This window comes from Dama dama, chromosome 18 (assembly GCF_033118175.1).
Source record: "Dama dama isolate Ldn47 chromosome 18, ASM3311817v1, whole genome shotgun sequence".
Lineage (NCBI taxonomy): Eukaryota > Metazoa > Chordata > Mammalia > Artiodactyla > Cervidae > Dama > Dama dama.
In genome coordinates this window covers 100,603,308-100,627,020 of record NC_083698.1, presented here as the reverse complement: position 1 = coordinate 100,627,020, position 23,713 = coordinate 100,603,308, and the positions used below count along the sequence as shown (strand labels likewise).

At 50.0% G+C, this 23,713-nt stretch overlaps 1 protein-coding gene, 1 pseudogene and 2 gene segments (V, D, J or C); all 4 read right to left on the bottom strand.

The window, feature by feature from the left end:
• Positions 1 to 1,333: 1,333 nt before the first annotated feature.
• On the bottom strand, positions 1,334 to 1,891 carry LOC133073075 (T cell receptor beta variable 6-5-like). The segment is given in 2 exon segments: positions 1,334 to 1,674; positions 1,761 to 1,891. Coding segments are annotated over 2 exon segments (390 nt in total).
• Positions 1,892 to 2,591: 700 nt separating this feature from the next.
• On the bottom strand, positions 2,592 to 7,652 carry LOC133072572 (T cell receptor beta variable 9-like). The segment is given in 4 exon segments: positions 2,592 to 3,330; positions 3,457 to 3,551; positions 4,057 to 4,115; positions 7,525 to 7,652. Coding segments are annotated over 3 exon segments (557 nt in total).
• Positions 5,013 to 8,757, bottom strand: LOC133072569 (uncharacterized). Its single transcript, XM_061165961.1, has 3 exons — positions 8,558 to 8,757; positions 7,634 to 7,993; positions 5,013 to 5,811 (listed from the first exon to the last, which is right to left on the bottom strand). The coding sequence occupies exons 2-3, from the start codon at positions 7,926 to 7,928 to the stop codon at positions 5,273 to 5,275; spliced, it is 834 nt and encodes a 277-aa protein (XP_061021944.1). The 5' UTR covers positions 7,929 to 7,993; positions 8,558 to 8,757; the 3' UTR covers positions 5,013 to 5,272.
• A 4,512-nt stretch (positions 8,758 to 13,269) lies between these two features.
• On the bottom strand, positions 13,270 to 13,761 carry LOC133073074 (T cell receptor beta variable 6-6-like; annotated as a pseudogene).
• Between the last annotated feature and the right edge of the window lie 9,952 nt (positions 13,762 to 23,713).

The window sequence follows — 23,713 nt, the reverse complement described above, 5'->3', positions numbered from 1 at the left end:
ATGGCTCCCACCTGGGACAGCTAGCCTACAAGCTAGCGCCTGTGCTAGTCAGTCTTCTAGAGATGAAAACACCAAATGAAGCTTTCTCTTAACCCTCCTGGTCCCAGGCACTAGCACTGTCCCCTTGCTCTGCCCCAGAATCTTCTGGAGTTTGGCATTTCCACAGCATCCCCCTGTGGTCTATGTGTGGAAACCAAGATTGTCTGCCCAGATTTAATAGTCATGGGATGTTTTTATATTAGAAAATATTTCACTGTTTGCTGACCGCACTGCGTTTTTGCTTGTTTAGATTTTCTAAAGAACATACAGGCAATTAGAAACACAGACTCACAAACCAGCCTGCCTTAGCTGATTTATGAGTTTGTATTTCAAGAGTAAAGAAATGTGTTCGTGCAGGAAATATATAATTCTTTAACTTTTAGAAGATTGTGATGAGGGAAATGCTACAAACTTGGGTTAGTTCTTGGTGGTGGTGGTGGTGTTCAATTGCTAACACCAGTCCAACTCTTTCAGACCCCATGCATCGCAGCACACCAAGCTGCCCTGTTCTTCACTGTCTCCCAGAGTTTGCTCAAATTCATGTCTTTTGTGTTGGTGATGCTATCTAACCACCCTTTCTCTGCCACCCCCTTCTCCTTTTGCTTTCAGTCTTTCCCAAAATCAGGGTCTAGGCTATTTAGATGCTAAAGACAGGGAGTGGTGGAGAACAGATACACACACAGCTTGCCTCTCCTCCTGAGATACTACAGGAATTATGGATGATTAATCATTAACTGAGGTTGCATTCTCTTTGAGGAACCCAGGGAGCCTACTCAAACATGAAAACTTAGGGATCATTACAAGGTTCCCTGGGTGACGGGCCAGGACATGACCCAGATGAGGGAGGAGCAGCAAGGCTGAAGTAGAGAAGGGTCGGAACGAAAGCCAGGAAGGTGGGAGAGGAAAGACCCCACATTTGGGGAAGTTGGACAATGCAGAGCCGACACAAGGGCCAGCCTGGGGAGAACCTTCCACAGCGACAGGCATGTGGTGCCCGGGGCGAGACAAGAGGGTCTAGATGTACCTGATTCCCCAACACCCTTCCCTCCCGGAGGCCTCATTTTCACTGATGACTAGGAGTCAGAGCTGGCTAGCATCTTTAATTCAGGCTCACGTGGCAGCTCTGGTGAATATACAGAGAGTAAGAGCGGACACATGTCCATGAGGCCCTGTTGTCAGGTCTGTGACAGCAAAGATAAAAAACTACTGCCTATGCTGCCAGTGTGTCTGTGGGCTCTGATCTCCAGGTGCTAGGAGCCTGCAGGGGCTCCCTAAGTTCCAGGCTGCAGGGCCCTCATCTGCCTTTTTGCACAGAGAGGAGGTGGCCGTGCAGCGCCGTGGAGTCACTGCTGGCGCAGAAGTACACAGATGTCTGGGAGCGGTTGGCAGACTTCAGCGTGAGAGGGAAGTTCTCTGTGCTTGGTCTGGAGACGCTGTACCCGTCGGGCACGTCTCCTTGCACCGTGGAGGGAGCCACAGCTGAGTAATGAATCAGCCTCAGCCCGTGTCCCGGGTCTTGTCGGTACCAGCACATATAGTTATGACCCAGATCCTGAGTACAATTAAGTGTGGCGCTCTGTCCTGTCCTCACAACCTGGAATCTGGGGTCCTGAGTGACACCAGCGTGAACCGCCCCTGTGGAGAAGGAGGACCGATGCTGCAGTCACAGCGGACATGCTCAGCGCTGGCACCCCCAAGGGGACCCTGCCCCCAGGGCTCACCTGCCTGCAGGAGACAGAAGACCACACAGCCCAGGAGGCAGGGGCTCATGGCGGGGGCGGGGCAGGCCGAGGGCCCTCTGGTCTGAGTGTGGATGAGAGGGGAGAGGGGCTCTCCAGGGAGTCCTTCTGATATGTCCCTGTCCCTGCCAGGCCCCAGAGCCAACCTGTCACTCAGGGAGCCACACCCCTTCCCCCAGAGGCTCAAATCAGAAATGATCCTGAGTGAACTGTTCACAACAGGGAGATCCATCCATATCAATGGACATAAGCCTGAGAAGTAGATGTAAATTTTCTGTCAAACTAATTAAATTTTGTGTGTGTTCTAGTCCAGAGATAATTCTTCATTAATACATTTTTTACTTGTATTTATCTGCATATTTCTGTAGTGTTAAATCTTGTGCAAATCCTTCTGTCTTTGCATTGACTTTATGACTGATGTGACCCAGTGGGACTTCAAGGTTCCATTTCTGCATAATTTACCACAGTCCTGAGATTGTCCCTTCACCTACCAAGTTTCTCCAGAAATCTGCTCATAAGCTCATTGCAGGCTCATCAACATTTGAGGAATTGTTTGGTCTATCTAATCAAATCACTGACAGACGGTCCACCAGCTAAATGCAGGTACAGCTCATTCACGTTCACAGGAGCCCGTGTTTCCCATGTCAGGGAGGGAGCAAGCAGAGCCCCCTCAGGCCTGTGACCCACCTTTCTGGGTGTAGAGAAGCTGGTTGCCCACCATCCCAGATGACACATTGGCACAAAGGAATACAGATGTAGGAGGGACACGGCAAGAGGTGGCAGACTCCAGGGTAACTGAAAAATGCTCTTTATTTATTGAGAGGTTCTTTCCATGGGAATACCTCCTTGCGATGCACAGCTGCCATTCACTGAGTAACAGTTCATATCTTACAGCCCCACACTGTCTCTGTTACACATAGCCCAGCATGGGTATGGACTTTGCTCTGTATGGAGCTATTTCCATGAGGAAAGGAACCACAGGTGCTGAGAACAAACCTGAGCGGAAGCCTAGGTGTAAGTTATAAAGTGTGAGATCTGGGCAATTCCCGTCCCCTCAGATGTACAAACAGTTAAAATTATACTTATGTTGATGATCTTAGTGAGCATTAAAGCATGTAAAGAAATGAATGTCTGGGAAAGTCTATCGCTCTACCAGAGACTGGGCTTGGCAGGCTGGCAGCTGACACACGGGGCAACACTTCCAGAGCTGGGGCAGGGGTGTTTTTGTCCCAGAGACACCTGATGACGCAGGGCTGTGCCTTGGCTGCTGGCACAGAGATACAGGGTGGAGTCCGTCAGCTCCAAGGAGCTCAGGTTCAGCTCTGCGCAAAGATCACTGAACTGTTTTCCTGAGAATCGATCTGATATGTTTCCTTTCTCACTAACTTCCCTGTTGTAATATTGAATGAGGAACTGGGGGCCCTGGCCCAGGGCCTGTTGGTACCAGTACACAGAGAGGTGTCCAGATTCAGGGGAACGTCTCAGAGTCACTTGCTGTTTCCTGATTTGATCCGGTACTTGGGTGTCTGGGTGACTTCAGAATCCACCAGGCCTGTTGGGGGAGACAAGGAATCTGTGGGCAGAGCACAGGGGAAGCTTCCCGCTTCAATCCTCATCACCGGGCTTCTGTCGCAGGGTGACAGAACATCTCAGAAGCCCCCACTGTGTCCAGACTCACCTGCTCCCAGGAGGCAGAGAGTCACACAGCAGAGGAGCCTGGAGCCCATGGCAGCATCAGGAACCCAAGACTGCTGCTGGCAGGGGGCGGGGCTCCTGGGGTGAGTGGCGTAAGTGCTGACCCTCCTGCTTCCCTGATTGGAGCGTTTGCCTATGACGTCACTGCTCTGTGTCTCTGCAGGCTGCCCTTGTCCCCTGGACCCCTTAGCATTACCCAGGGCTGGCTCCTCTATGCCCTTCCCCGTCCTGCATAGCCCCTCAGCAAGTTTGGGTGTGAGGTGAGTTTCATCCCCTGGTCCCATGTGCCCACAACATGTCTTGTTCTCCTCTGCCTGACACTCAGCCCCAAGACCTCACCAACCATCCCAACCCCTTCACCTCCTCCTCACATGCTGATCCAGGATACGACCCCCGTGAACATCCTGAGGTTCCAGGCACATCTCCAGTTCCCTGGGCAGGGAGGAGTCTGTGCTGGTTCCATATGTCTTGGAACAATTCAGGGAACTCAAACCTTCTCCCAGGCAGGCATGATATAGCCAAGGTTCCCTGAAACTGCCCTCTCCAGAGAGATTCTCAACCCCTCCCAATACACCCTACTTACCTTGGAAACACAGTGCCTCCAAGTGGCCAAAGGTCCAGGGTCTCATGGGTTTGCACCATCTGTTTAAAGCAAGGGTACAAAAATCCAGGACCCTGCACACACACACACACACACACACACACACACACACACACACACAGACACACACACACTCACACACACACAGACAGACACAGTCACACACAGAAACACACACACAGAGACACACACACACTCACACACACACAGACAGACACACATAGACACACACACAGACACAGACACACACACAAACACACACTCACACACACACACTCACACACACACACACACGCACACGCACACCTGTTCTACTGCCTTCCTAGACTGGCTGATAGGGTTTATCTTCAAATCCACTCTTAGCCTCTGGAGGCAGAAGACTTTATGATCCAAACTTTTTACTGAGAGAGAAATGATTGCAGCACCACTACAATGATGTAGTTATCTAAGATGGAAATATATAATCATAGAATAAATACTCTGAGGATCTCAAGTGAATCTGGCAGCAAACATGTGTTCCATAACTACTTCTGATTAATCAGATGTATATATTTCCAGACTGTGTATTTAAATTGAGCATTATCAAACTCTAGATAAAACTTTTTATAAAGAAGTTTTAGAAACATGAACTCATCTATTTCTGCATTTATAAAATCTTGATATAGTGGGAGCGATGTATGATATATTTTGACTTTGAGAAGATTTTGATGAGGGCACCAGGTGGTGGCAACGTGGCCTTGGTAAGATGAGATGCTAAGGAATTTAGGGCGGGCGGGCGGTGGGAGAACACACAAAGATCATCTGTCCCCCTGAGATGAACTCCCATGAGTTTTTGGATGATTGATGATTAACTGAAGTTGATTTCTCTTTGATGATTCCATCCAGCTTGCTCAAAGCAGAGCACGTGGAGAGGCCATTTTAGAAGCCTCCCTGCGAAATGAGAAGGGACCTGAGTCAGATGAGGGAGGAGCCTGTGGCTATGGGAGAGAGGGCCAGGGAGCTGATGCGGAGAGGTGGGGAGAGGAATGTCCTGCCTGCCTGGGAAAGGTGGGCAAGAGAAGAGAGCATGTGAGAGTCAGGCTGGGGGAGAACCTTGCAGAGAGACATTGATGAAGTGCCTGAGGTAAGACAGGAGGGCCTATTTAAATCTAATTTACCAACATCCTTCCCTCCTAGAGGTCTCAGGCTCAGGTGATGACTAGGAGTCAGAGCTGGGGAAGCATCTTCCTGGTTCACAGGGAGGATACAGTGGAAAGACAGAGACCGATGGTGGACACATGGCCCTGAGGCCTGGGAGTGAGGCTGGGGCAGCGTTGTCCACACACCCAGGGTTACACTGCAGGCACGTGGCCCACAAAGGCCCAAGGTTTCCTGTGCTAGGAGCCTGATCGTGGGCACCCAATACTTTTTGCACAGAGAGGAGGTGGCCATGCAGTGCTGTGGAATAACTGCTGGCGCAGAAGTACACAGATGTCTGGTTGCGGATGGCAGACTTCAGTGTCAGAGGGAAGTTCTCTTTGTTTGATCTGGAGACGCTGTAACCCTCGGGTACATCTCCCGGCTTGCTACTGGGCACACCAGCTGAGTAATAGATCAGCCTCAGCCCGTGTCCCAGGTCTTGTCGGTACCAGTACATATCATTATGACCCAGATCCTGAGTACATTTCAGTGTCGCCTTCTGTCCTGTCCTCACTACCTGGAATCTGGGGTCCTGAGTGACACCAGCGTGGACCGCCCCTGTGGAGAAGGAGGACCGATGCTGCAGTCACAGCGGACATGCTCAGTGCTGGTACCCCCAAGAGGACCCTGCCCCCAGGACTCACCTGCCTGCAGGAGACAGAAGACCACACAGCCCAGGAGGCAGGGGCTCATGGCGGGGGCGGGGCAGGCGGAGGGCCCTCTGGTCTGAGTGTGGATGAGAGGGGAGAGGGGCTCTCCAGGGAGTCCTCCTGAGATGTCACTGTCCCTGCCAGGCCCCAGAGCAGGCCTGCCACAAGGCAGCCACGCCCCTTCTCCCAGAGACTCAAATCAAAGATGAACCTCAGAGAGTCACTTCCTAGACTGGCTGATAAGAAGTCTAGGGTCCCCAAGGAAGAGAAAGAAGCCCAGAGCCCTAGAGAAGGTGAAAGGGGTCCAGGGCTCTCAAGGAGAAAAGAACAAACATGTTTTCTACATTGTTTTGTTTAGTCAATAGAGCACTGTATCTTGCTTGAGGAGATGTTTCTCCTTACAAAGAACCTTCTAACTAATCTTGTTATCCTAAGATATATTTTGTGGAAGTGGGTTCGGGGAGACCTCTCTATTGTCAGTTCTTGTTAGTTTAAGATGTATGTGGGTCTGATAAAACTATATAAGGCCTAGATAAGACTAGCAAGTAGGGGCACTCTCCTTCCCCCTTCAATGTCTATGTCAGAAGATTTCCTTGTCCCTTTTTATACTTTAATAAAACTCAGCTACACAAAATCTCCTGAATGATCAAGACTGGTCCCTGGTCCCGAAGCTATATCGTCTTCGGAAATCATGAATCCGACACCTTTCAATGGAAGCTATCAACCCTGAGTGAACAGTTCATAACAGGGAGACCCATTCAGCTCACAGGACATAAGCCTTACAAGTTGATGTAATCTTTCTGTGAAACTGATCAAATTTTTGTATGTTCTAGTCCAGAGATAATTTTTCATTAACACACATGTTATATTTATTTATCTGCATATTTCTGTAGTTTTAGGTCTTGGGGAAATCCTTCTGGCTTCCTGTTGCCCCTTATGACTCATGTGTCCCAGTAGGACTTCAAGGCCTATTTGCACTTTAATTGCCTGCAGTCCTGAGAAGGTCCCTCCACCTACCATGTTTCTCCAGGTGTCTGATCCTACCCTTATCACAAGCTCATCAACATTGAGGAGTTGTTTGGTCTGTTTCTTATCAATTCACTGGCAGTTGGTCCACCAGCCAAAGGCAGGTACAGCTCCTTCAAGTTCACAGGAGGTCCTGCTTTCCAGGTCTGGGGAGGGAGCAAGCAGATACCCTCAGGCCTGTGACCCACCTTTCTGAATGGAGAGAAGCTGGTAGCCCAGCAAGGGTTACTTATTGGCACAAAGGAATGCAGACTTAGGAGGGACATGGAGGGAGATGCAGACTCCAGAAAAAAAAAAAACAAAAACTGCTCCGTTTTTATTTGAGAGATTCCTCCCATGGGAATACCTCCTTGTGAAGCAGGGCTGCCATTCACTGAATAACAATTCATATCATAGAGCCCCAAATTCTGTCTTGTTACACATGACCCCCATGCATATCTAATTTGTTCTGTAGGGAGACAGTCCCATTGGTGGCAAGGGACCACAGGTGTTGAGAACAGAATTGAGTCAGAGTCCTTGCTATAATAATTACGAAGTATGAGAGCTGGGCAAATCATGTTCACTCAGATGTATAAACAGTTGAAATAATATATACCTTGCATGATCTTTGTGAGCACTAAAATATATCAAGAAATGAACATCTGGGGAAGACTGTCTACTCCACCAGAGACTGGGCTTGCCAGGCTGGCAGTCGACACACTCACCACCACTTCCAGAGCTGGGGCAGGAGTGTTTTTGTCCCAGAGGCACCTGATCACGCAGGGCTGTGTCTTGGCTGCTGGCACAGAGATACAGGGCTGAGTCCGTCAGCTCCAAGGAGCCCAAGTTCAGCTCTGAGCAAAAATCACTGAACTGTTCTCCTGAGAATCGATCTGATGTGTTTCCTTTCTCATTAACTTCCCTATTGTAATAATGAATGAGGAACTGGGGGCCCTGGCCCAGGGCCTGTTGGTACCAGGTCACGGAGCGGTGTCCAAATTCAGAGGAACATCTCAGCATCACTTACTGCTTTCTTGATTTGATCAGATATTTGGGGGTCTGGATGACTTCAGAATCCACCAGGCCTGTTGGGGAGGAGACAGATGGAAGCTGAGGGCAGAGCACAGGGAAGCCTCCTGCTGAAGCCTTCATCAACGGGCTTCTATCTCAGGGAGGCAAAGACATCTCAGAAGCTCCCACACTGTGTCCAGGACTGACCTGCTCCCAGGAAGCAGATTCACACAACAGAGGAGCCTGGAGCCCAAGGCAGCATCAGGAACCCAAGACTGCTACTGGCTGGGGGCGGGTCTCCTAGGGTAAGTGGGGTAAACTGCCCACCCTCCTGCTTCCCTAATTGGAGCATTTGCCTATGACGTCACAGCTCTGTGTCTCTGCAAGTTGCCCTACCCACTGTACACCCTGCCAGGGCCAAAGGTGAGCCCACTATGCCATTCCTTGCCCTTCACAGACCCTGAACAAGGGGTGGGTATGAATGGTGCACCATTCCCATGTCCCCATATGCCCACAACAGAGCTTGCTGTCCTCTGCCTGCCCTGCCTGATACTCAGCCAGGCACTCACCTGGCTCCAAGTCACCCTGCAATCAGCTGACAATCACCCAGCCCTCACCAGCCACCCCAAACCCCTCACCTCCACTTCCCTTGCAGCTCCAGGAGGCTATCTCCTGGCCACATCCTGAGGATCCAGGCACATCCCCACTTTCCCTGGCAGTGAGGAGTCTGTGCTGGTCACATGTGTCCTGGAACCTCAGGATCTCAGGGATCTCAATCCTGCTTTCTCAGGCAGGCATGTAGCCAAGGTTCCTTAAAGCTGCCCTCCCCAGGGTGAATCTCCACCCCTCCCAAGTCCCCTGCTTACCGTGGGCCCACAGCGCCTCCTAGTGGCCAAAGGTCCAGAGTCTCATGGGTCTGTGCCTTCTGTCTAAAGCAAGAATGTAAACACCCCACACACTGAACACACACACACACACACACACACATTCTACTGTCTTCCCAACCTGGCTGACTTCAGATTGGTCTTCAAAGTCCCTCTTAGCCTCTGGAGGTAAAAGACTGTAGAAAACAACATTTCCATTAAGAAGAAAATAATTTCACTGACAGTAGCATGCTCAGGTGGAATCACACAGACCTTCAATACAGACACTCTGATGAGCTCAGGTGAATACAGTCTGGGACACTGCATTTCTTAGATCCCTCTGATTAGTCAGATCCACATATTTCTTGATTGTCTACATTAATTAAATATCACTAATTCTAGGTAATGGATTTATATACAGAGATTATATATTAACCCATTGATTATTAAAGTTATTAGACTTTGAAATTAAAAAAACCAACCGTGCACTGTATTTAACGTAGATGTAGCTGGGCGTGATAAGAGACTGCACCCTCCGTGTCACACTACAGACATGTGGCCCTGGGCTCCGAGGCTCCGCGTGTGATAAGCCTGCAAGGGGCTCTCCTACTTCCAGGCCACAGGGCATCCCTTATCACTTGCACAGACTGGAGGTGGCCGTGTAGTGCCGTGAAGTAACCACTGGCGAAGAGGTACACAGATGTCTGGGAGCGGTTGGCAGACTCCAGTGTGAGAGGGAAGTTCTCTGTGTTTGGTCTGGAGACGCTGTACCCATCGGGCACGTCTCCTTTCTCCGAGGCAGGACGGATAACTGAGTAATGGATCAGCCTCAGCCCGTGTCCCAGGTCTTGTCGGTACCAGTACATATAATCATGGTTCATCCTGAGTACAATAAGTGTGGCTCTCTGTCCTGTCCTCATGACCTGGAATCTCGGGTCCTGAGTGACACCAGCGTGGACCGCCCCTGTGGAGAAGGAGGACCGATGCTGCAGTCACAGGGGACATGCTCAGTGCTGGCACCCCCAGGGCACCCTGCCCCCAGGACTCACCTGCCTGCAGGAGACAGAAGACCACACAGCCCAGGAGGCAGGGTTCATGGCAGGGCCGGAGGTGGCAGGCCCTCTAGTCTGAGTGTGGATGAGAGGGGAGAGGGGCTCTCCAGGGAGTCCTTCTGAGATGTCACTGTCCCTGCCAGGCCCCAGAGCCGACCTGTCACTCAGGGAGCCACGCCCCTTCCCCCAGAGGCTCAAATCAGAAATGAACCTGAGTGAACTGTTCAGAACAGGGAGGCCCATCCAGGTCAACGGACATAAGCTCACACATTGCTGTAATCTTTCTGTAAATGTTAAATATTTTTTCTGTAAGTGTTAAACTGATTAAATGTTTTGTAAGTTCTGTTCCACAGATGAGTCTTCATTAACATGTACATTACTTGTATTTATCTACATACTTCTGGAGTTTTGAATCCTGGGCAATCCTTCTGGCATCCTCCTGTCCTTTATGATTTGTGTCCCAATAGCACTTCAAGGCTCCTTTCTGCAACATTGACCGCAGTCCTGAGAATGTCCCTCCACCCACCATGTTTCTCCAGGTTTCTGCTGCCAACCTCATCACAGGCTCATCAACATTTGAGGAAATGTTTGGTCTGTTTCTAATCAGTTCACTGACAGACAGTCCACCGGTCAAAGCAGGTAGAGCCCCTTCATGTTCACACGTGTTTCCTGTGTTGGGGGGAAGGGAGCCAGCAGAGCCCCCTCAGGCCTGTGACCCACCTTTCTGGGTGGAGAGAAGCTGGGTGCCCAGCACAGGATGACGTTTTGGCCCAAAGAAATACAGATGTAGAAGGGACCTGGAGGGAGGTGGAGACGCCACAGTAAACGAAAAAGGCTCTGTTTATATTTGAGACATTCCTCTCGTGGGAATACGTGCTTGTGATGTGTGGCTGTCATTCATTGAGTAGCAATTCATATCATAGAGCCCAAAATTGTATCTTGTTACAGTTAATATAACGCGTAAATGTAATTTGCTTGTACAGAGAAATATCTGTGAGCGAAGGGACTACAGGTTTAGAGAACAGACTTGAGCCGGAATGCTCGCTGTAACATTTATGAAGTATGAGATCTCGGCAACTCACGACCCCTCAGAATTACAAACAGTTAAAATAATACTTATCTTAGTGACCTTAGTGAGCATTTAAACATACCAAGGAGTAAATGTCTGGGAAAGTCTATCGCTCTACCAGAGACTGGGCTGGGCAGGCTGGCAGCCGACACCCTGCGCACCACTTCCTGAGCTGGGGCAGGAGTGTTTTTGTCCCAGAGGCACCTGATCACTCAGGGCTGTGTCTTGGCTGCTGGCACAGAGATACAGGGAGGAGTCCATCAGCTCCAAGGGATACACTTTCCCATCATAATACTGAACAGGAACTGGGGACCCTGGCCCAGGGCCTGTTGGTACCAGTACACAGAACAGTGTCCAGATTCAGGGGAACACATCAGAGCCGCTTGCTGCTTTCTTGATTTGATCAGGTATCAGGGGGTCTGATTCCAGATTCGACAAGGCCTGCTGGGGAGCAGACAAGAAAGCTGAGGGCAGAGCACGGGGAAGCCTCCTGCTTAAACCCTCATCTCCGGGCTTCTATCTCAGGGAGGCAAAGACACCTCAGAAGCTCCCACACTGTGTCCAGACTCACCTGCTCCCAGGAGGCAGAGAGTCACACAGCAGAGGAGCCTGGAGCCCATGGCAGCATCAGGAACCCAAGACTGCTGCTGGCTGGGGGCGGGGCTCCTGGTTTGAGTGGTGTAAGTGCTGACCCTCCCGCTTCCCTGATTGGAGCGTTTGCCTATGACGTCACTGCTCTGTGTCTCTGCAGGCTGTTTCTTGACCCACTGGACGCTTCGCAAGGTCCCATGGTGGGCTCCTCTATGCCCTTCCCCGTCCTGCACAGCCCCTCGGCAAAGGGTGGGTGTGAGGTGAGCACTGTCCCCATATGCCCGTAACATGGCTTTCTCTTCTCTTCCTGTCCTTGCCTGACACTCCTCACCCAGCCCTCACCAGCCACACTAATCCATCACCCACCGCTCCCCAGGCTGCTCCAGGAGACGACCCCCTGGGCACATCCTGAGGATCCAGGCAGGTCCCCACTCCCCTGGGCAGTGAGGAGTCTGGGCTGGGTCCATGTGTCCTGGACCACTCAGGGAACTCAAACCTACTTTCTGATGCAGGCATGTAGCCAAGGTTCACCTAAGCTGCCCTCCCCAGGGTGACTCTCAACCTCTCCCAGGGCACCCAGCTTACCATGGACCCACAGCGCCTCCTAGTGGTCAATGGTCCACAGTCTCACAGATCTGTGCCTTCCATCTAAAACAAGAACAGAAATCCCCCACACTCCACATTTTCAACCCCTACACACACATACACACAAGCACACACACACACAAACACACACATCCTTCATCTGCTCCCTTACCCGCCTGGCTGAACTAGGGTTGATCTTCAAGTCTAGTCTTAGCCTGTCAAGGTAAAACACTGTATGATCAGACATTTCTACTAAGAAGGAAACAATTCTTGCTCCACTATAATGACAGTAGTTAGCTAAAATGGAGTAACCGGCAAAAGAAATAAGCACTCTCATGATCACAATTGAAGCCAGCCTGAACACCTGTATTCCAGACCTCCTTCTGATTAATCAGATCCATATATTTCCAGATTTCATATTTAAATAACCCGTTACCAAAATCTAGCCAGTGCATTTTATTAAGAGGCTTTACATGTATTAACCTATTTATTTCCTATGAACTTCTAAAATCTTGATATAATAAGATAGCATGGAGGAAATATTTTGACTTTGAGAAGATTTCTCTGAGGGAAATGGTGGAAACCTGGTCCAAGTTAATTGAGATGCTAAGAAAGAGGGGCAGGGAGGAGAACACACACACCCAGCCTGTCTCTCATCCTGCGAATGGACTCCCGAGAGATTCTGGACGGTTTCTAATTAACTGAGGGTGTTTTCTCTTTGATGACTGCAAGAGCTTTCTCAAACACAGCGGCTTAGGCATGGTTACAAATTTCCCTGTGTCATGGGAAGGGCCATGACCCAGATGAGGGGAGAGCAGTGTGTCTGGAGCAGAGAGGGCAGGGGAGCTGAGGCCAAGGCAGTAAAGGAGGAAAGACCCGCCCCTCTGGTGGGCAAGAGCAGGGAGCACTTGAGAGCTAGGCTGGGGGAGAAACTTCCAGAGAGATAGCAATGAGGTGCTGGGGAGAGACAAGTGGGTCTAGATGTACCTGATTTACCAATATTCTTCCCTCCTGGGGTCTTAAGCTGATGAGTAACAGTCAGAACTAGTCAGAACTGGATGCTTTCCGAAAGAGAGACGGATGGTGGACACGTGTCTCCGAGTCCCTGGGGTCAGATCCAGGCCTGTTCAGATCGCACATCCAGGGTCACAGTGCTGGCACCTGGTCCCCAGGATATGAGGCTCCTGGTGCTAGGAGCCTGCGCGTGGGCCCTTGTCTTTCTGCACAGAGAGGAGGTAGCCATGCAGCGCCATGGAGTAACTGCTGGTGCAGAAGTACACAGATGTCTGGGAGCGGTTGGCAGACTCCATCGTGAGAGGGAAGTTCTCTGTGCTTGGTCTGGAGACGCTGTACCCGTCGGGCACGTCTCCTTTGTCTATGACCGGAGGGCCATCTGATTAATAGATCAGCCTCAGCCCGTGTCCCGGGTCTTGTCGGTACCAGTACATGCGATCATGACCGAGATCCTGAGTACATTTCAGTGTCGCCCTCTGTCCTGTCCTCACGACCTGGAATCTGGGGTCCTAGTGACACTAGCGTGGACCGCCCCTGTAGAGAAGGAGGACCGATGCTGCAGTCACAGAGGACATGCTCAGTACTGGCACCCCCAGGGGACCCTGACCCCAGGACTCACCTGCCTGCAGGAGACAGAAGACCACACAGCCCAGGAGGCAGGGGCCCATGGCAGGGGCGGGGCAGGCAGAGGGCCCTCTGGTCTGAGTGTGGATGAGAGGGGAGAGGGGCTCTCCAGGGAGCCCTTCTGAGATGTCACTGTCCCTGCCAGGCCCCAGGGCCGACCTGTCACTCAGAGGCCACGCCCCTTCCCCCAGATGCTCAAATCAGAAATGAACCTGAGGGAACTGTTCACATGTGACCGACCTAGGCAGCATATTAAAAAGCAGAGACATTACTTTGTCAACAAAGGTCCCTCTAGTGAAATCTATGGTTTTTCCAGTAGTCATGTATGGATGTATGAGTTCAACTATAAAGAAAGCTGAGCACCAAAGAATTGATGCTTTTGAACTGTGGTCTTGGAGAAGACTCTTGAAAGTCCCTTGGACTGCAAGGAGATCCAAGCAGTCCATCCTAGAAAATCAGTCCTGAATATTCATTGGAAGGACTGATGCTGAACCTGAAACTCCAATACTTTGGCCACCTGATGCAGAGAACTGACTCATTTGAAATGACTCTGATGCTGGGCAAAATTGTAGGCTGGAACAGAAGGGGACAACAGAGGATGAGATAGTTGGATGGTATCACCAACTCGATGAACATGGGTTTGAGTAAATTCCAGGAGTTGGTGATGGACAGGATAGCCTGACGTGCTTCAGCCCATGGGGTCGAAAAACGTCCGACACGGCTCTGTGACTGAGCTGAACTGAACAGTTCCCTACAGGGAGACCTATCCAGCTCAATGAACATAAGGCTTATAATTTGTTGGAAACTTTCCGTAAAATTGTTCACAACGTTATCTACACTTTATTCCAGAAATAGCTGTTCATTAATACATATATTCAGTTTATTGATCTCTAGTTTATTATTTCTGTAGTTTTGAATCTCAGGGAAATTCCTCAGGGCTTCCTGCTGCCCTTTAGGAATCACATGTCCCAAATAATCCCTCATGTTTCTACTTTGTTTAATTGACAGCAGTCTTCTTCATATCCTGCCACCCACAATGATTCTGGACCTGTTTCCCCAACCTTAGGGCAGGCTCATCAACACTTGAGGAATCCTTGGGCTCTATTGCTTATTAATTCACTGACTGACAGGGGGCCTGTCAGACGCAGGCTCAGCGCCATCATGCTCACCTGAGCACGTCTTCTGGTGTCTGAGGGGAGGGGGGGCAGCAGGCCGAACCACCTCAGGCCTGCAGCCCACCTTGCTTTGAGGAGAGAAGCTGGCTGCCCAGCACCACGGATGACACGTTGGCACAAAGGAGTCCAGACGTGGAGGGATGTCTGGAGAGATGGCTGATCCCGGGGCAAAGGGAAAAAGCTCCGATTTAACGTGAGAAATCCGTTGCATGGGATACTTCCTTGTGAAAATGGCAGCCATTCAGTAACTAATGTCCTAGAGCCTAGACTCTATCACATCACACAGACCTCACATTTAGAAGGACCCTGTGCTAGCTGCTATGCTCTGCTGCTGTGATTTCCAGCTTCTCAATAATTTCTGAACCTGAATATCAATCAGCTGGTCATGAGTGGGTGACCGTGGTGACCTCCTGAGGTGCTGGTTTCCATGGAACCCAATCTCACATTGGGGTCTGGGGGACTAACCATTCCTGGGGCCTCAGAGACAAAACACAGAAACTAAAGTCAGAAGCAACGAATGAGCCCAATGTTGTAGCCACAAAAACAAGCCTTGAATTGGGGCCTGGCAAGGCCATGGGATCCACACCTGTGCTCAGAGTGTCTCCGTCCAAGAGACGGTGGGGCCCACAACACAGGAGCCTAGTGCGCAGGCCAGGCCGCTACAGAAAGGGGGACTTTTCAACTCAACTCCTGTGACTTGGACGCTGGGGTCAAATAAAAGGCAAGCTTCTCCTGACATGAAATGTCTCTCATTTTGGTGAGGTCAGGGCCCCCAAACTTCACATTATCAAATGTTTACTATAATTCATATGCCAATAAAGTTGATGTAAAAATGCCTGAGGGTAAGTTACATGCTCTGTTTATCTCATGTATTGAACCAGCAAGCATAAATACTTTCTTTCCTGTGACATCCGAAGACCTCAAGTATAGGGCTTGAAGTCACAATGTGTCCATATCTACTTTAGTACCTAGGAAGCACTAGAGGAGGCTGTCAGAGACTACTAAAGGGAGTCAAGAAATCCAAAGTCCTGTTACCTGCCAGGGACTTCAGGGACTTCATGTTACTAAATTCTTGCGCAACCCTGGAAGATGCTGTCGTGACTAATAAAATATGTCAACTTGACTCTGCATTGGATATTTAGCTTTATTTTTCTGGGTGCTCCAAAGAGGGATATTTTTTGGCTCAGTCAGTAAAGCGTCTGCCCGCAATATGGGAGACCCAGGTTCGATCTCTGGGTCAGGAAGATCCTCTGGAGAAGGAAATGGCAACCCACTCCAGTACTCTTGCCTAGAAAATTCCATGGATGGGGGAGCCTGGTGGGCTACAGTCCATGGGTTGCAAAGAGTTGGACACGACTCAGTGACTTCACTTTCAACATGTGAATAGGTATATTTTAATAATAGATTAGATTAACATTTTAATTCATAAAGCAGATGACCCTCCATAACATAGGTGGTCTTCATGAAACCAGGTGAAGAGATGAACAGACGAAAACACTGACCTTCCCCCAAGTAAGAGATAATTGTCCGCTGATGGTCGTCACACTGGGCCATTAGTTCTTCTGCTTTTCAACTTAAACATCAGCTCCCCCTCAGTCTCTAGAGGCACCAGACCCACTTGCAGCAGTTGGACTTACCAGTCTTGACAAATATATGAGCCAGTTGCTTTAAAACATGTACGAGTGTATGTGTGTTTATGTGTATTATTTATTCTATGTGGGGGACAGTTTTATGGGGGTGAAGACCACAAGTAATGAGGACAGGGTTGAATCAAATTCCTTGCTCTGAAAGGAATGACATAGAAGATGTGGACAAGTCACTTCCACTCAGATGTGTAAACAGGGAAAATAATACTTACCTAGGATGATCTTTGGAACCATTAAAACACAGCAGAAGAAGAATGTCTGGGAGAGTCTATCGGATCTATCTAGGCCTGGAAGGCAGGCAGTCACCCTCACCACACTTCCTGAGCTGGGGCAGGAGTGTTTTTGTCCCAGAGGCACCTGATCATGCAGGGCTGTGTCTGGGCTGCTGGCACAGAGATATACGGCTGAGTCCGTCAGCTCCAAGGCGCTCAGGTTCAGCTCAGAGCGAGAGTCACTGAACTGTTTTGCTGAGAATCGATCCGGGAGCTGTGCTTCTCCCCTCACTTCCTGCCTGTAATACTGAACGAGGAACAGGGGGCCCTGGCCCAGGGCCTGTTGGTACCAGTACACAGAGAGGTGTCCAGAGACAGGGGAGCATCCCAGGGTCACTTGCTGTCCTCTTGCTTTAATCAGGTATCTCGGGATTTGGGTGACTCCAGCATCCACAAGGCCTGTGGGGGAAGAAGACTGGGGCTGACAAAGAAGGCAGGAAGGAAGCCGATGGTGCCTTGGTTTCAGGCAAAGTCAGCCTAGGAACAGAGATTCTCTCCTGTGCCAAGGACCCACCTGCTGCCAGGAGACAAAGAGCCACACAGCAGACGGGGCTGCAGCCCATGGCAGGAGGGGCAGAGCTGTCTGTGTCTCCTTGCTCAGAGCTCTGCTTCTCTGAGAGCTGGGGTTCTGGGCCTCCTTCCCCTGATTGGAAGTGAGGCAGGGACGTCACTGCTCTGATGTCATTGCCTCTGCAGGTTCCCAGGAACCTGACCTCTCTTTCCAGGTCAGCTGATCCAGGAATGCTGCTCTTTCCTGCAAAGTCTCTTAGATGACGTGTGAGCTGGACTGCTGATCTGGGCGAGGCTGGGTTTTTGCCCGACGCCCTTCCCCGTGGCTCCTTGGTTACTCTCTTCTTGACGGTATTTCTCTTTTCTGTTTCTTTCCTACCAAATCCCAGCTCCATACCCTTCACTTTTTCTGCAACTTCAGAGGCTCCTTCAGCATTGCATACTTGAAGTTCATGGCTCCCAGCTGGGACAGCAAGCCTACAAATTAGTGTCTATGCTAGTCAGGATTCTAGAGATAAAAAGACCAAATGAAGCTTTCTCTTAACCCTCCTGGTCCCAGGCACTAGCACTGTCCCCTTGCTCTGCCCCAGAAACTTCTGGATTTTGGCAGTTCCACAGCATCCCCATGTGGTCTATGCGTGGAAACCAAAATTGTCTGCCCAAATTTAATAGTCATGGGATGTGTTCATATTAGAAAATATTTCACAGTTTGCCTATCGCACTGTGTTTTTCTTTTGCTTTTCAAAAGGACACACACACAATTAGAAACACAAAGACACACAGCAGCCTGCCATAGCTGGTTTATAATTTTGTGTTTCACAAGAAAAGAAATGTGCTCATGCAGGAAATATTTAATACTTTGACTTTTAGAAAATTGTGATGAAAGAGATGCTATAAACTTGGGTTAGCTTTTGTTGGTGGTGGTGGTGTTCCATTGCTAACTAAGTGAACTGTTCACAAGAGGGAGATCCAATCAGCTCAATGGACATAAGCCTCACAAGTAGATGTAAACTTTCTGTCAAACTAATTAAATTTTGTGTGTGTTCTAGTCCAGAGATAATTCTTCATTAATACATTTATTACTTGTATTTATCTGCATATTTCTGTAGTGTTAAATCTTGTGCAAATCCTTCTGGCTTCGCGTTGACTTTATGACTGATGTGACCCACTAGTACTTCAAGTTTCCATTTCTGCATAATTGACCACAGTCCTGAGATTGTCCCTTCACCTACCATGTTTCTCCAGGAAACTGCTCCCAACCTCACTGCACACTCATCAACATTTGAGGAATTGTTTGGTCTATCTAATCAACTCACTGACAGACGGTCCACCAACTAAATGCAGGTACAGATCGTTCACGTTCACAGGAGCCGTGTTTCCCGTGTCAGGGGACGGAGCAAGCAGAGCCCCCTCAGGCCTGTGACCCACCTTTCTGGGTGTAGAGAAGCTGGTTGCCCACCACCCCAGATGACATATTGGCACAAAGGAATACAGACGTAGGAGGGACATGGCAAGAGGTGGCAGACTCCAGGGTAACTGAAAAATGCTCTTTATTTATTGAGAGGTTCTTTCCATGGGAATACCTCCTTGTGATGCACAGCTGCATTCACTGAGTAAGTTCATATCTTACAGCCCCACACTGTCTCTGTTACACATAGCCCAGCACGTATATGGACTTTGCTCTGTATGGAGCCATTTCCATGAGGAAAGGAACCACAGGTGCTGAGAACAAACCTGAGCGGAAGCCTAGTTGTAAGTTATGAAGTATGAGATCTGGGCAATTCCCGTCCCCTCAGATGTACAAACAGTTAAAATTATACTTATCTTGATGATCTTAGTGAGCATTAAAGCATATAATGAAATGAATGTCTGGGAAAGTCTATCGCTCTACCAGAGACTGGGCTTGGCAGGCTGGCAGCTGACACACGGGGCACCACTTCCTGAGCTGGGGCAGGGCTGTTTTTGTCCCAGAGGCACCTGATCACGCAGGGCTGTGTCTTGGCTGCTGGCACAGAGATACAGGGAGGAGTCCGTCAGCTCCAATGAGCCCAAGTTCAGCTCTGAGCGAAAATCACTGAAACTGTTCTCCTGAGAATCAATCTGATATGTTTCCTTTCTCACTAACTTCCCTGTTCTAATACTGAATGAGGAATTGGGGGCCCTGTCCCACGGCCTGTTGGTACCAGTACACAGAGAGGTGTCCAGATTCAGGGGAATATCTCAGCGTCACTTGCTGTTTTCCTGATTTGATCCGGTACTTGGGTGTCTGGGTGACTTCAGAATCTACCAGGCCTGTTGGGGGAGAAAAGGAATCTGTGGGCAGAGCACAGTGGAAGCCTCCTGCTTCAACCCTCATCACCGGGCTTCTGTCGCAGGGTGACAGAACATCTCAGAAGCTCCCCGGTGTGTCCAGACTCACCTGCTCCCAGGAGGCAGAGAGTCACCCAGCAGAGGAGCCTGGAGCCCATGGCAGCATCAGGAACCCAAGACTGCTGCTGGCAGGTGGCGGGGCTCCTGGGCTGAGTGGGGTAAGTGCTGACCCTCCTGCTTCCCTGATTGGAGCATTGCCTATGACGTCACTGCTCTGTGTCTCTGCAGGCTGCCCTTGTCCCCTGGACCCCTTAGCATTACCCAGGGCTGGCTACTCTATGCCCTTCCCCGTCCTGACAGACCCTCAGCAAGTTTGGGTGTGAGGTGAGTTTCTTCCCTGGTCCCATGTGCCCACAACATGTCTTGTTCTCCTCTGCCTGACCCTGCCTGACACTCAGCCCCAAGACCTCATCAACCACCCCAACCCCTTCACCTCCTCCTCACATGCTGATCCAGGATACGACCCCCGTGAACATCCTGAGGTTCCAGGCACGTCCCCAGTTCCCTGGGCAGGGAGGAGTCTGTGCTGGTTCCATATGTCTTGGAACAATTCAGGGAACTCAAACCACTCCCAGATACAGGCATGATATAGCCAAGGTTCCCTTAAACTGCCCTCTCCAGAGAGATTCTCAACCCCTCCCAATACACCCTACTTACCTTGGAAACACAGTGCCTCCAAGTGGCCAAAGGTCCAGGGTCTCATGGATTTGCACCATCTGTTTAAGGCAAGCGTACAAAAATCCAGGACCCTGCACACACACACACACACACACACACACACACAGACACACACTCACACAGACACACACTCACACACACTCTCACACACACACATTCACACACCGACACACATAGACACACACACACAGACAGACACACTCATACACAGACACACACACAGACACACACACACTCACACACAGACACACACACACTCACACACACACACAGACACACACACCCACAGACACACACAGACACACAGACAGACACACAGACAGACACACACACACAGAGACACACAGACACACACACACAGACACACACACACAGACACACAGACACAGACACACACACAGACACACACACAGACACACACATACACAGACACACACACTCACACACACACAGACAGACACACACACACAGAGACACACAGACACACACACAGACACAGACACACAGACACAGACACACACACAGACACACACAGACACACACACACGCACACGCAAACCTGTTCTACTGCCTTCCTAGCCTGGCTGATAGGGTTTATCTCCAAATTCATTCTTAGCCTCTGGAGGCAGAAGACTTTATGAGCCAAACTTTTTACTAAGAGAGAAATGACTGCGGCACCACTACAATGATGTAGTTATCTAAGATGGAAATATATAATCATAGAATAAATACTCTGAGGATCTCAAGTGAATCTGCCAGCAAACATGTGTTCCATAACTACTTCTGATTAAACAGATGTATATATTTCCAGATTGTGTATTTAAATTGAGCATTATCAAATTCTAGATAAAACTTTTTATAAAGAAGTTTTAGAAACATGAACTCATCTATTTCTGCACTTATGAAATCTTGATATACTGGGAGTGATGTATGACATATTTTGACTTTGAGAAGATTTTGATGAGGGCTCCAGGTGGTGGCAACCTGGCCTTGGTAAGATGAGATGCTAAAGAAGTCAGGGCGGGCGGGTAGTGGGAGAACACACAAAGATCATCTGTCCCCCTGAGATGAACTCCCATGAGTTTTTGGATGATTGATGATTAACTGAAGTTGATTTCTCTTTGATGATTCCATCGAGCTTGCTCAAAGCAGAGCACGTGGAGGGGCCACTTTAGAAGCCTCCTTGCGAAATGAGAAGGGACCTGAGCCAGATGAGGGAGGAGCCTGTGGCTATGGGAGAGAGGGCCAGGGAGCTGATGCAGAGAGGTGGAGAGAGGAATGTTCTGCCTGCCTGGGAAAGGTGGCAAGAGAAGAGAGCATGTGAGAGTCAGGCTGGGGGAGAACCTTCCAGAGAGACATTGATGAAGTGCCTGAGGTAAGACAGGAGGGCCTATTTAAATCTAATTTACCAACATCCTTCCCTCCTAGAGGTCTCAGGCTCAGGTGATGACTAGGAGTCAGAGCTGGGGAAGCATCTTCCTGGTTCACAGGGAGGATGCAGTGGAAAGACAGAGACAGATGGTGGACACATGGCCCTGAGGCCTGGGAGTGAGGTTGGCGCAGCGTTGTCCACACACCCAGGGTCACACTCCAGGCACGTGGTCCCCAAAGGCCCGAGGCTCCTGGTGCTAGGAGCCAGCTCGTGGGCACCCAGTACTTTTTGCACAGAGAGGAGGTGGCCGTGTGACACCGTGGTGTAACTGCTGGCGCAGAAGTACACAGATGTCTGGTTGCGGATGGCAGACTTCAGTGTCAGAGGGAAGTTCTCCTTGTTTGATCTGGAGACGTTGTAGCCCTCGGGCACATCTCCTGGCTCGCTATTGGGCGCACCAGCTGAGTAATAGATCAGCCTCAGCCCATGTCCCAGGTCTTGTCGGTACCAGTACATATAATCATGGTTCAGATCTTGAGTACATTTCAGTGCTGTGCTCTGTCCTGTCCTCACGACCTGGAATCTCGGGTCCTGAGTGACACCCGCGTGGACCGCCCCTGTGGAGAAGGAGGACCGATGCTGCAGTCACAGAGGACATGCTCAGTGCTGGCACCCCCAAGGGGACCCTGCCCCCAGGACTCACCTGCCTGCAGGAGACAGAAGACCACACAGCCCAGGAGGCAGGGGCTCATGGCGGGGGCGGGGCAGGCCGAGGGCCCTCTGGTCTGAGTGTGGATGAGAGGGGAGAGGGGCTCTCCAGGCAGCCCTTCTGAGATGTCTCTGTCCCTGCCAGGCCCTAGAGCCAACCTGTCACTCAGGGACCACGCCCCTTCCCCCAGAGACTCAAATCAGAAATGAACCTGAGTGAACTGTTCACAACAGGGAGATCCATCCAGATCAATAGGCATAAGGCTAACAAGTTGTTGTAATGTTTCTCTAAGCAGTTTGCAACTTGATGTACTTTTTCTAGAGATAATTCTTCATTCATACGTATATTACCTTTACCTGCATATTTCTGTAGTGTTGAATCTGAGGAAAATCTTTTGGGCTTCCTACAGCCCTTTATGACTCATGAATCCCAAATACACCTTCAGGTGTCTAAGTAAGTGTTAGTTGATCAGTCATGTCTGACTCTTTGCGACCCCATGGACTGTATGTAGCCCACCAGGCTCCTCTGTCCATGGGATTCTCCAAGCAATAATACTGCAGTGGGTTTCCATTTCCTCCTCCAGGGATCTTCCAAACTCAGGGATCAAACCCAAGTCTCTTACATCTCCACATTGGCAGGCAGGATCATTACCACTAGCGCCACCTGGGAAAGGGTCTGTTTCTGCTTTCGTTAATTAACCACAGTCCTTTGGTGTCCTTCTACCTGCCATGATTCTTTTGGCATCTGGTTCCCCAACCGTAGGTCAGAATTATCCCCACTTGAGGAATCCCTTGGCTCTATTTCTTATCTATTCACGAACAGACAGGTCACCTGCCAGATGCATCTACATTCCCATCCTGTTCACTGGACGCAGTGCTTGCAGTTTCTGAAGTGAGAGGGGGAACAGCAAGCAGAACCACCTCAAGCTTGGGACTAGCCTTTCTTTTTTGGAGAGAAACCAGTTGCCCTGCACCACAGATGACGTGGGCTTCTCTCAGATTGTGAGAGTGGGAAGGAACCTGCCTGCCAGTGCAGGAGACGTAAGACATGCAGTTTTGATCCCTGGGTTGGGAAGAACTCCTGAAGGAGGACATGGCTACCCACTGCACTAGTCTTGCCTAGAGAATCCCATGGACAGAGGAACCTGACTGGCTATAGTCCATGGGGTCACAAAGAGTCGAACACGACTGAAGTGACTGAGCCCTCACACACACGCAAGCGGATGACATGTTGGCACAAAGGAACTTGTATGTGGGAGGGATGC